Source organism: Protobothrops mucrosquamatus, unplaced genomic scaffold (assembly GCF_001527695.2).
Source record: "Protobothrops mucrosquamatus isolate PMUCROS unplaced genomic scaffold, P.Mucros_1.0 scaffold_294, whole genome shotgun sequence".
Lineage (NCBI taxonomy): Eukaryota > Metazoa > Chordata > Lepidosauria > Squamata > Viperidae > Protobothrops > Protobothrops mucrosquamatus.
This window is the reverse complement of record NW_015386370.1, coordinates 78,697-92,337: the sequence shown is the minus strand read 5'-3', so window position 1 is coordinate 92,337 and position 13,641 is coordinate 78,697. Positions and strand designations below refer to the sequence as shown.

General features: G+C 37.4%; 1 protein-coding gene across 3 annotated transcripts in view; it reads left to right on the top strand.

Annotated features, from left to right (window-relative positions):
- The window catches only part of RABGAP1L (RAB GTPase activating protein 1 like), a 213,847-nt gene that overhangs the window by 181,814 nt on the left and 18,392 nt on the right, over positions 1–13,641 (top strand). For all 3 annotated transcript variants that reach the window (XM_015831997.2, XM_015831999.2, XM_015831998.2), the window contains one exon: positions 6,333–6,425. In XM_015831997.2, coding sequence (XP_015687483.2) covers positions 6,333–6,425 — 93 coding nt within the window. The remainder of the gene's footprint in view (positions 1–6,332; positions 6,426–13,641) is intronic.

Here is a 13,641-nt window from a genome sequence, read left to right as displayed (position 1 = left end):
TTTGTTGATAGCTCAAAATTGGAAGAGTAAAGTTTTACCTACAATGGAGGACTGGAGATTGAAGGTTTCGCATCTTGCTGAAATGGCAAAAATTTCGGCTTATTTGAAGAATCACTCAAATGAACAATTTTTATCAATATGGAGAAGATGGATTGTTTATATTCAAAATAAGCATAGAATGGTGGAATATAATCTAGGCGTTTAGATAATTTGTTTCTTTTTTTACATATTTCACCTACTTATGTAGAATAATATTTTGTGGAGTTAGGGATATTAATAGTAGTTTACTTTTAGTTGAATAGTATCCTGGGATAAGGTTTGGGAAGTCCGGGGGGTGGGGGGTGGGGGGTGGGGTTTTTTTTTGCATTGTGATGTACTTGTGATGTGGTTTTTTTTTATGATAAAAATAATAAAAATTTATATTTTGGAAAAAAAAAAATACTTCACGTGATCTTGATTCTATGCCTCTGTTAATGCAGCCTAGCACTGTGTTGGCTTTTTTGGCAGCTGCAGCACACTGCTGGCTCATATTTAAATGATTGTCCACTAGGACTCCGAGGTCCCTCTCGCAGTTACTACTATTGAGCAAGATACCCCCTATACTATACCTGTACATTTGGTTTTTCTTCCCTAAATGTAGAACCTTACTTTTTTCACCATTAACAAAATCTGAAGGGTTTGCCCTTCTCATTTTTTAGTAGTTTATTAATCTGCCTAAAATACATGGAAAGCAATAACAAGGGAAATATATCAAATGTTCTGGAATTTGACTTTTGCTTTCAAACATGCTATTTGTTTGTTTGTTTATTATAAATTAGCCATTTAAACTTGCATAATATTCAGGTCTTTGTGATGTCAGAGACCCCATCAGGCAACATGGGACGTTTCACAAGTAGATTGTTTCCTGAGCCAATTCTGCAGTCTCAGGAGTAAATTATATTTTGTACATCATTCTGTGGGATATCTAAGTTATTTATTTATTTTATTTATTTATTTACACTAACTTCTATGCCGCCCTTCTCCCCACGGGACTCAGGGCGGCTCACAGCATGTTAAAAACAACACAAAAAACATTTCCCCTATAAAACCAATTAAAAACCAAATATATTTATGGCTGTGTCATTATTAAAATCTTTAAAAAAANGAAGGTTAGGAGATCCGGGATCGTCCGGATCTCGGGGGGTAGTTCGTTCCAGAGGGTGGGGGCACCCACAGAGAAGGCCCTCCCCCTGGGGGTCGCCAGCCGACACTGCCTGGCCGACGGCACCCTGAGGAGGCCCGCTCTGTGGGAGCGTACCGGTCTGTGGGAGGGAATCTGTGGCAGAAGGCGGTCTCGTAGATATTCAAAATGTAATCAATTTTTATGTGAATGGACAAAATATTTTGTTCAAAGTAATTGTTCTCTGTGTTTCATTCTAAAAATGAAATAACTCCTAAAATGATTAGCTAAATATTTTAATAGGATAATGGAAATAATGCATACAAAGAGTCCATATTTCAGAAAACATTGTGAATATAGATGATTATGTAATTTTCTGTAATTTTTTTTTTAAATCATTTTTTTAAAAAATGTTGGATCAAAATTCTATTCTAAAATAAATAATGGAGAGGATTTATATTAATTAATATTTCTCCAATGAATTATTTGTTGTGTTCTTCATTAGAATATTCAGTACATACAGTGTAACTAAAAAGATACGTAGTGTTTTTTCTTATCTCATAGAATCTGATTTTGGAATAAAGCAAAAGAATAATTTTATCTACAAATATAGATTCTTAGTGCTGTTCTTTTATCTGTTTCTGAAAGACAGGGATCTATTAAGCTAGTGAATGTACTGGGTCTTATTTTATCATTTTTTTAAAATTAATATTCACATAATACTAAAATGCTTTTTCTGATTATAACATTTTAGAAATATTAAAATATTGACTGGCAAAAGGCATCTTAAAAATAATGCTTTAATCTTACATTGCAAGAATTTATTGCTATGATACCACAAAATAATTGTTTTGGCTTCTTCTCTTGTTACACCAATAATATTGAATGTAAGAAGGATGCAGGCATTTTCAATAATATGAATTTTTTCAAAGGAAAAGGTTTTTTTTGCTGCTCTGAAATCCTTTAGTTTTTAAATCAAGATGGAATTATTTCTGTATGGATTAAGTAATTAAGTAATCTCTATATCTAAATATTATCAGAGCAATGTGAGAAACTGCAATTGATTAACACGTTTCCACGCTACTTTAGAATATGAAATGGCCTTAAAATAGCATTGATTTCAACTTCCCTGGAGACTTTGTATTTTTTATTTTAAAATTCTGGACTTTTTTTCTCTCTACCAGAGAAAATTTAAGTAGCTTAATGGAGAGATAAAATAGATCTGTGCTTTTTATTAATATTTAACTTTGACTTTTCTTCCTTCTTTGAACAACCCACATGTTTTCAGTGTTACGTTTAATGACATGTGACAAGGTACAATATCCTATAAAAGGATATTGTACCTCATATTAACTCATTTTTTGTGAAGAAATACCCCCAAAGCATACCAAAATGTAATATTTGACTTTTTGTAGTCATCCATTAATATATTTTAGTAACTGAGATTCTTTCTTTTATCCTATTCTAATTATATGTTAGGCAGATTAATTAATATATTTCAATTGTATCTTTAAAATGTAGTGACGGACTGTTTGCAAACATTATTTGTAGCCGAATGCTGAATGGTTATGAAGAATTTGAACCAAACTTCATAATCTCAGATTTTAATATTTCTAAAAAGAAAATAGCATATTCTGTTAATATTTTTCTTCTGTAACAAATTAACAAATTTGGAATCATAGTTTGAGAAATAGTCATATTCCCCTCCAGGCTTTCCCTACAGCAGAGGTCCTCAACCTTTTGGGCACCAGGGACTGGTTCCGTGGAGAGAGGTTTTTCTGTGGACCAGAGGGTGCGTGGTTTTGTGTGCTGCCTGCATCTCGGAGATGGGGCTTTGTTTGTTTGTGCGTACTGGTTGCTGGCATGACGCAGCCCGGTACTGGTCCACAGACCAGGGGTTGGGGACCCCTGCCCTACAGCATCAGTCAGCATGGTGAATACTGAGAGCTACAGGAAGGTGTTGTTCATCCCATCTGGAGGGTGTGACAGTTTTGCTGTAACAACAGAAAAAAGAAAGTGTTCGATAAGAACATTAAAATAATTGCTCGGCCAGATCAGTCAGAAAGCCCAGTTAGTCCAATATTCCATAGAGCCAGTCAAATGCATTTGGGAAACTCAGAGGCATAGAGTAGAATCCTCTCTTTTACTATTGCTTCCCAGAATCCAGTATTCCATATATGCTACTTACGATTCAGAAGACAATATAGCACTATTTAGACAAGCCATGGTTATCTCTATTCTTTGTGAATATCTTTTTGTAAATTATCTAAAAGAATGCCCATCACATCTGATAGTAGATAATTTTGTTGTTTATACATTGTGCAAAAAAGACCTGTTCGCCTTGAATCCCTCTGCATTAGACATTGCCTAGATGCCCTAAGGCAGTGGTGGCAAACCTATGGCACATGTGCCAGAGGGGCACTCAGAGCCCTCTCTGTAGGAACGCATGCCACTGCTGCCAGCAGCTTGCACAGGTCCATTAGGCCCACACCCAGCAAGCCAAAGGCCACCCTAAGCAGGGAAAGCCGGATCCCCATTGGCGCCATGCCCCCCCCCAGTCCCAGCTAGGATTGCGTGCTTCCCTCCCATCTATGCTTGGCCTCCTGCCCACTGCCCCACCCGCCAGAGACCCCCTGGATCTCCCCAACCCTGCCCGGCCCCCATAGGCATCCCCCCATGAGCAACATCGAGGTGGCCATGCCCACCCCAGCCACGCACACCCAGTCTGCCATGACAACCGCAGCCACGCCCACCTAGTGGGCCACGCCCATCCAGTGGACTACGCCCCCATGCCCCCCCGAGGGCACCATAATGCTGATGCTGCCCTAGCACTTTGTGATAAATAAGTAGGTTTTGGGTTGCGGTTTCGGCACTCGGTCTCTAAAAGGTTCGCCATCACTGCCCTAAGGTCTCCACGTTCTAGTACTGAGAGACCAAAAGTAATTTCTGTCCAGGCAGTTGATTATTTCGCATGTTTTATAGCATGCCTGACCTACCTCATCTGCTTTCACCAAAAACATCAATTGCTGTAGTCTTTTCTCCTAAAATGTTGGCTCTAGTTGTTTCAGTATTTTAATTGATCTTTTTTTCTTCTTTTTCTAGTTTAACTACTTTCTGGTATGCAATATTGCAAAGTATAATTACATTGTCAATTCATGTTATTACTTCAGCTGCTTTATTTTCCATTCATTTCCTAATCATTCCTGGTATAGGAATTTCTCCTTTTTAAGCAACTAAACACCAGATTGAAATTTGCATTGAGCTGTCCATCTTTACTTCAAGATTCCATTCTATTCAGTCATTCCCAAATCCAGTAAGCTAATGTAGGCAGTACCTTATGGAAAATATTAAAAAAAATCTTTGTTGTTTCACTATAACCATAATCATCTGGAAAAGCTGTATCATATGTATAGTCTCATTTTCATTTTTATCTAGGATCATTTATAAAAAGCTGTTAAACAGTTATTTTATTCAGCAGCCAATTAACACTATAGATTACACCACATCTCATATACCATATCGTTCATTTTAATGGTAGTTGGTTTCCACATCATTTTATGCTTTCTTCCTTGTATTTACTGATGCTTCTGTTGTTCAGAGATAGTGGTAAAGCAGCAGAGAATACAAGATAGGCACTCACAGAGAGGTATCCTAGCAACTCACTGTGCTACAAATATGCTGTGTTCCCAAGTGGAAAATAGAGAAAGAATAGAAAGCATTCTGGTGAGCTTTGCTTCTATTCCTGCAAAATCTGGCTTTTGAGTGATAGGTTTTGAGCCAAGGACACAAAGAAAAGGGGATTGTGTGTGTCTCTGATTGGGTATATGTGAGAAATAAAAACATCTATTTTGCTTTCAATAGAATTTGTGAAAATACTTAGGATTTTCATTAAACTTTCTTGCCAAAATTACACCAGGCTGGGGTTATCTGGGTTAACTTTTTTCTGTGTCAACTTCATTTATGTTATCTGATTTGTATAAAAGCTGAAATCTTTGTAAGTCCAAGTTTTTCATTTTTGTTTTGGCAACTATCAGAGTCATTTGAAGTAGACAAGTTTTAAGACTCTGTTTACAGACCTCCCATCAAAAGAACTCTTTTGATAATATTTAGAACTTTGGATAAGTTACCTGTGTGCATTGCATTAGGCTGTCTGGTGAGACTCTAGATCAGGGGTGTCAAACTGCCGGCCCATGGGCCGGTTGCATCGTGGAGGCCACGCCCACCCCACTCACCATGGTCAACTCGCCATGGGACAACTTGCCACAGAAAATTCCATGCATGATAACTCAACTTGTTAAATGTTATCTGTTACTGTTTCTTAGACATTATTTCCATTTTTGTCAATGGAAATAATGTGAAAGAAACAGTGGTGGATAACATTTATTGCACTGAGTTATCCCACTTGAAATTGTCTCTAGCAAGTTGTCCCATAGTGAGTTGGCCTATAGTGAGTTGGCTGAGGCAAGAAGGCCACACCAAGTTGTCTGCGGCAAATTGTCCTAGACCCCTGTAATTTCCATTAGCTGAAGTATGTCCTATTTCTCATTAATTCTTTCCTATCTTCATGTTGATTGCTATTTGTACTGTCATACGTGTACATTTTTGGGGCCTCATTATGCTCTACTCCCATTGCCTATCTGTAATTAGAACAATTATATTTTAGTTTTGGTGGTTTATATTATAATGGGAGGAGCACTACTCCCACACAAATATTATGGGTCTTCGTATGAGGTGCACTGTTTTTCAAAATAATTTTCTTATAATCACATACATTTGTCCCAAATCCCTAATTAGTGCCAATTATAAAGATCCCCCCCACCAAAAATCCCAGACCATCTTATTTTGAGATGGGTACTTAGCTGCTGCTCTTAGCAGTGGAATGTGGGGTTTCCCCCCACACACTATAGTAATAGAAATCATAAAGTTCCATTGTGAATTGAGTTATATTCCCCAAGTTTAGTCTTATAACTCTGTCTTAGTCTTCTTGAGGAGAGTTAACATAAATATTTTCATTTGAAATGTACTGGCAATTCTTTGGAAGATCAAGTGACTATCTTGCTGATGGTCAATATACAATAGCTCCTACTTCTCTTAGTCCCTATATGTCTTGCTAGAGTAATTTTTCACCTCGAATGTTAACCTCTTTTTGTTATTTATTTTTATTAACCTACAGGTGCCTACAAAGAAGCTAAAGAAATATGAGAGAGAATATCAAATGATGAGGGAGAATCAGCTGCAGCAGGAAGACCCTTTGGATGGATACAAGGTAATGGGTTGCCATGTGCTCAGCCTCAGATACTTTCCATTAGAACAGAAAGAGATTGCCTTTACAAGCTGAAGGGAGAGTTCTGGACAGTGAATTCACAGTGCCTGTTACGGCACATTTAAAAAGACTTATTTCAGATAGTTTATTGTTAAATTTTATATTTTACTTGAAACAGTTAAATTTATTTAAGAACAATATATAATGTTTTTATTTTCTCAGTTTATATGTTTGTAGGTTATACTTCTGGGAAACTGCATGGGATGCTGAAAAAGAATGAGGGATTCTCTACTACTGACATGCAAAGGAGGCAAAGAATTATGTTTAGACAAAGTTATGTGTGGTTCACTACCTTAGACACATTTTGGAAGGCAAATGCTTCCATAATTGACTGGCTGCACTGAATTAATGATTTTTTCCTCTATGGTGCAAATACTCTTGATGATTTAGTAATATTTATAATATTCTTGATCTGATAGACTGAGACACAGAGGTGATGAAATAATTCATTTTATTGAACCGCATTTCGATGTTACGTTGGTTCCAAGTAAAAATATAACAGAATTCCTTAGTTCCTTTTTTCTCTAAACTCCCATAACTAGTTGCATGGAACAAAATGGCAACCTGAAATGGAAGTTTGAATAGTATTTCCACCACTAACCTGTTCTTCCACTCAGTTGGCATATATTATATACTGTACATATGATACTTCTAGCCTACCTTACAGGGATGTTGTAAGGATTATTGTGGTAATGTATTTGAACCACTGAGGTTGAAATGGATTTTATTAAATATTAGGACTGAATAATTGCACTGTGTAAAACTACTAATAGGTCAAATTACTTTGATGTTTCTTGAACATTGTAAGTATTGTTCCTCATAATATCTATTTGGGGCTTAGAAAATACCCAAATTTATACCAATTCTTTTTAGACAAGATAAACCAAATTTTGAATAATCTGGAAAATTGAAACTTTAATTATTATTACTGCATTGATATAAAGCAAAGCTTGAATTCTAGCTTAAAATAATGTGTGCATGATGTTCATGTTACATAATGTCAAATTATATAATTTTAAGATTTAGATCTGCATTCACATATAATTTAGAGGTATTGTCCCTCAAATTGAACACTGATGTATTGAGTGTTGATTTTGTTACCTTGCAACTATTGAATTCTGTGCAAGTAAGATTCTATATAGAATGGAAAGGAAAAGGAGGGATGGATTAGAATTGAAGAATGTTAAAATTGTGATTTCAGCCATTCAGGTTTTAATATGTATGATTATATACAAAAGAACGATTCAGTGTTATAGCCAAGGCATTCAAATATGACAACGTTGCAGGCAATTCTTAAGAAACAATTTTCTGTTAAAATGCTAGATTTTAGATTATTATTGATGGCAAGAGGTCTTCTAAGTCTTGAGGGTTTAACTATTATTTTTGATAGCTCTACATTCTTTGAAATTATATATGTTCTTAAAAAGAGCAGACATAACTTTGTTAAAGGATTTTTGAAGGGGGGGCTATAACTACTTACTTTCCCTTTATGTACCAAATAAATTGGAATTCACTTTTATATAACAATCTGTGATAAAATATTAATATTGACAAAAGACATGAATTTGATAATAATGTTTAAGAAACATTATTTGAGTTTAAATTAGTAGAAGTATGAGATAAAGAATTTGCTAATGATTATAGTTTCACATATTATTTACAAGTCCACAGAGTGGAAACTGGATAGATTACATACTAGTCTCACTAGGTACAGGATGTTTCTGTGGCAATAACAGTCCAGATAATCCACTGTTTAAAGGTTTGTAACAGTGGGATGGTACTTCCCTAAACATTCTATTAGTCCACTTTTCAATCAATCAACAGGGTAAAAATGCAAAACTAGGAAGTTTTAGGAGGAAGAGAGCTTTGAACATTGCGGCACCCTATGAAAATGGGACCTAGGGAGCAGCCTCTTCCTCACCAGCCACCACTAATTGGAACAAGCTTTGAAGGAAGGAAAAAACCAACAACAATATGGTGACCCCAATTTCCAACCCCCAGAATTGGTGCAGAAGGATCTGTGATTAGCAGTATCAAAAACCACTGAGAGATGAAAAAGCTCAAGGACAGATGCACCACCTCTATCTTGCCTCCAGCTCAGGTCATTGATAAGTATGATCAGGGCTCTCGCTATACCACATACCAGTCTGTATCTGATTGGAATGAGTCTAGATAATCCACTCCCTCCAGAATCCCCTGTAACTGCAGCCTGATCACCTTCTTGACAACCTTACCTTGCCAAGTAGTTATATAAGATAGCTGAGTTCAAGGACTACCAAAACGGAAGGCATCACCCCCTCTTTCAACAAGTGCAGATCTGCATGATTTTATCTTCCAAATAGTTACATTTCCTCACATTGGCTTAGGAAAAGGTCCTGTGAGGTAATCCTGATTTCTATATGGTAATCCTTAATAATGGGCTTTTATTCATGTTTGATCACATTCACTCCAAGTCTTCTTCCAATGGCATATCTACCATATCTTTTGGTCCTTTGTCTCCCAGAGTTCCTCAATGAATCAAAATTGGGTACAGGCAATGACCACATAGGAGTTATGTAATCGAAGGCCCAGAATTCTACCCATTCCAAGTGGCCACCAAAGACTCAACTGAACCACTTGCCAGATCCTCAGGGAAAATCCCAAACTCCCGTGGCACCCATCTGGTGGTAGTGGACTGATGGAATAGAACCTGTCTCTCCATAAGGAGGGAGCACAGTGAGTTGGGAAGTAACTGGAGAATTATCTGTCCATGGCAATGGACTGATATTAAAGTTCTGTACTACCACAGAATGGACTGATATTATAGTTCTGTACTATCACATCACAACTGCCTCAAAACAAAATAAAACAGATCAGTGGGCAGCTACAGGTATGTGTTGGGCTGTTGAGGATTTGGAAGAGATCCATGGTTGCCGTGGTGTCCACAAACTCCTGAGCTGTCCTGGACTGAGTGGCACCAAGCAGCAGATTAAAATCTCCCAGCACCCTTAGCTTTGGGGACTTTATTGCCAGTTTGGCAGTAGAATCTAGCAACTTGGGCAAGGATGATGCCTATCAGCAGGGAGGGCAGACCCCTGGACATAGCTCTGTTGCCTCTATTTCAATGAGAGGATAAATGGTTGATTTTTAAGATAGCACTTGGCATAGACCTCTGGCATGAATTCATCCAAAGGAATGAAACCCAGTATCAGAACTTGCATACTTAATATCCAGAAGTCTGATATGGATTTTTATCAATATTCAATCAAAAGGAATATAAAGATAGTCCTCTAACCTATCAGATTGAAGAATTCAGGCATTTATCTGAATTGAGTTTTCCCCAGGAATCAGAAGATTTATATACTGTTAGATTGCTTTCTATTCCAGATTTCTCAATAGTACCAAATGGGTTTTTAAATTTTGGAATTTCAAAATGAATTGGCTTGGTAATCTAAAAAAAAAAAAAGGACTTCATTGTTCGGTGTCTTTTACTGTAGGAAATATCTATCTCTCCATCTTTTAAAAGCTTTGCCAATTCAAAATGAATATACTATTACTTGTGATCTATATTCAACTGGTGTTTAACTCACATCACCTCATGCTTCCCAAAAAGTCCTGATCTCCAAATCAACATTACCATTTCTCTCAACATTCATTGTATCTGTAGTACCAACTGCTGGTTTTCTTGTGCTTCAGTAAAGCAAATATCTCTTCTAATATGATGGTTACATAGTGAAAGGTATCCCAACTTGCTCTCTAGAAATCTTTTGTAGCTTGAGAGTGTATAGATTTTATTCAGGAACGAGTCACAGAGTTCCGATAATGGCAGCTCTAAACAGTGAGTCTTCCTTGCATAGTTTCAGTCTTGCCAACACTGAAATGGAATTGAGATTGAGTGGCTCTACTCATTGGTTCTTTTCAGAATCAGTCTCATCCACTGACATCCATTAAGTAGGAGGATCCAGATTGTCCCAATTATTTGTAAAAGTAGAAAGAAAGAATTTTGTTCACAACTCTTTCCTTAATGTTGTTAGGATTCAGTATAATCAAGTGAAACCTGTTGTCTGCTACTGAAAAGAAAGTTTGGATAACCAAGCAAGAGGAATTTGGAAATGGAAGAAAAACATATCCTCATTGTTATTTAAGGATTAAAGGATGATCAAAAGAGGTGTTTCTCAATGCTGAAGACTGCTTCATTCAAAGAACTTTGGATACATTTATGATACTGTGAATCCTTTTGTTAATTTTGCAAAAATATGGAAGGACTCGGTGTGCTGCATGTACCCATGCTTATTCGCTGATAATACTAAAATAAATCCCCCCTGTTTCCTGACTGATAATATATTCAAACAAACACATACAGCCTTTTTACAGCTGAGCGTTACCCTTCTCTCTTTATGCACCACTAAATGAAAGAGTCCCTAGTTGCATACTGCCTTGTTAAATTCTTGCACTATCCCAAAGAATATTGGAGCCAAATACTTGGGAAAAAGCTTTTTCTTTTTAATTTTCTACATCATGAGACATTAAGAGAAGATAAAAATAGTTAAATACATGTTGCTGATCCTAAGTAATAACAGGTGGTAGTTTGGAGGGTCTGCCATAGTTGATGGGAAATCTCTAGTCAGAAATTGTGGAGAGCTGATTGTTTTAGATTTACTGAACTGGATGCATCATTTGTTGAATGCCATGTTCCTGTGTCAGTTGTGTCTTCCTCTGAAATGTCTGCATTCCACTATCATTGGAAAAATAATCCCCTGGATTATCAGCGTTTAACTTTTGTGATAATGCCTGAATTGTGGGTATCCCATTCATAAAAGAGGCAGTGTTTGGTGTGGATGGATGTGTAGATATTTCACTGAGTTTAAATATATTGCTTGTTTGCTGTTCACTTTACTTAGCTCTGGTTTTCGTTCTCTGTCATAATGATAGCTGCTGGAGGAGTAACTGTTATCTGTTAGCATAGTAGTCTAATGAATATGGTATACATTTTTTTGGGATTGTGGTCCATTTTATCAAACACATTGAAGATAATTGTGACCCTGTTTTGGACAGCCTGTACGGAGTGAATACTGGATATGTCAGTGCAGTTATTGTGTTTTGAATTTAACTCAAATGAGATTTCATATTATTTATTCATTAATGTTTATAGGTATGTGCATATTTTTTTAAAATTCAGCTTTCAGTAATGAATGTGTTCTTTTACCACATTTTTATTGTTTAGTTTGAAAAGTGCAAATATATAATAGAGGAGAGGTTGCCTTGAAATATCTTTGCTTATGTTAATCTGGATTTTGCTAACTTGGCTACTTAGATATTATTTAAATAACTTATTACATAGTATGTGTTTGAGTAAAAAGCATATGCCCTGAATAACTAAATCACATTTCAAAGCTTTTTTCCCCACTAACATTTTCCAAACTTGGTTGTTTCTTCATATTAATAGAGACTTCATTATTCAGAAGGACTGCAATTTGTTAAGCAATTATTTCAACAGTGAGTAGAAAAGGAAATTTTGCAATACTGCTAAATTTCTCTAGATTTCTAAACCTTTTAGTTAGACAGACAAGACAGCAAGATCTTTGATGCTACCTTCAAAGTCTGTTAGCCTTAAGAGTTTTAAAACTTAAGAGCTCATAGACTTTGAATATTACATATAACCAAAATATGAAAATCTGTGCATAAAGACAGCAAATATAGGAGGCACACTGATTTGATCCATTAAGAAAAATCAGAGAGTGGCAGTTTGGTGTAGTGGTGAAGGTATTGGCCTAGAAACCAGGAGACCATGAGCTCTAGTCCCACCCTCGGCATGAAAGCCAGCTGGGTGACTTTGGCCAGACTCTCTCCCAGTATGTATTTTTAAATTACCTATAGCAGCAGAAAACCCAGTGGAAAATATGAAGTCTTTTAGCCCATAAAGGCTAAAGTAATTTGTAATAATTTATTATGCATTTAATTTTTTCATTTGGGCTTGGAACTTTTAAAATCCCAAACTAACCAATATCAAAAACTCTCTTCTACATTTCAGATGGTATTTTTTTAACTGGAAAAGCACATTGTGTGTATTTTGGTGAAAGATAAGACACACCCAGCTTACAAGCAATAGTGAAATCTACTTGCATCAAATGGACCAATTGCTGTAGTTGTTTATTCTTTATTTTGAGTAGTCTGAGCTTCCTTCCATTTGCTTTAATAGACCATAGTAGGAAATAAGCTATCTCTCAAAAATGAAGCCCTGGACTTCCATGTAGAATTCTCAACTTGGTGCTTTGTTCACTTCCTAATTATTATTGATTTGCCTTTAAATTTCATTGGATTGCTTCTCTTTTGGTTTCTCAACTTTTTTTTTTATCCATGATTGAAAACGGTAGTTGCTTTGTGATAGTGCTAGAGGTAAGTTTTATTTGACTGAATGTTGTTGATTTTTTTTGGGGGGGGGATGTCTTTGGAAGTGCAGTATCCTCCTTGTTAACTGATAGTTGAGAATTCTCTCTCACCTTTTCAGTTGATGTTGCAGAGCCCTGAGATTTGTATTTGGATGTTACAATCCTTATTGTTGGAATACAGATAATATAGTAGTGGAAAAAGTGTTTCTGTTTACATACCGTATTTTCCGGCATATAAGACGACTTTCTAAACCCTGAAAATCTTCTCAAAAGTCGGGGGTCGTCTTATACGCCCAGTCGTCTTATACGCCAGAAAATACGGGTATTCAGGCAGGCTTCCAGAGTTCGGCTGGCAGGATGGGGGTAACCCCTCCCCCCGTCCTGCCGCCTCCCGCCGCACCGCGCTGCTCCGCATCCCGCGCCTCCGTGTCTCAAGCCTCTGTGGCGCAGAACTGCTGGCGTTATGCTTGGGCGGAAGACTTTTTCTTTTACAGATGGGGCGGGTGGGCCTGACATTCGTGCGCAGGCAGGACCCCGCCCGCCGAGCCACAGCTTCCCCATCTCCCTCCACGCCAGCCTGCTCCGTCTCCAGACCTCCCAGCTGACGGGCGCAGGTCCGGGGGTCGCCAGCTGACGGGCGCAGGAGGTAGGCGCCGCCGCGGCCTCCCAGCCGCTTGCTTCTTCGCCTGGAGCAATTGCAAGTGCTTGCATAGTCCCCAAGGGCCGCTGACACGCTCCCCGCCGCCGGCGACCATGCAAGCCCTTGCAATTGCTCCAGGCGAAGAAGCAAG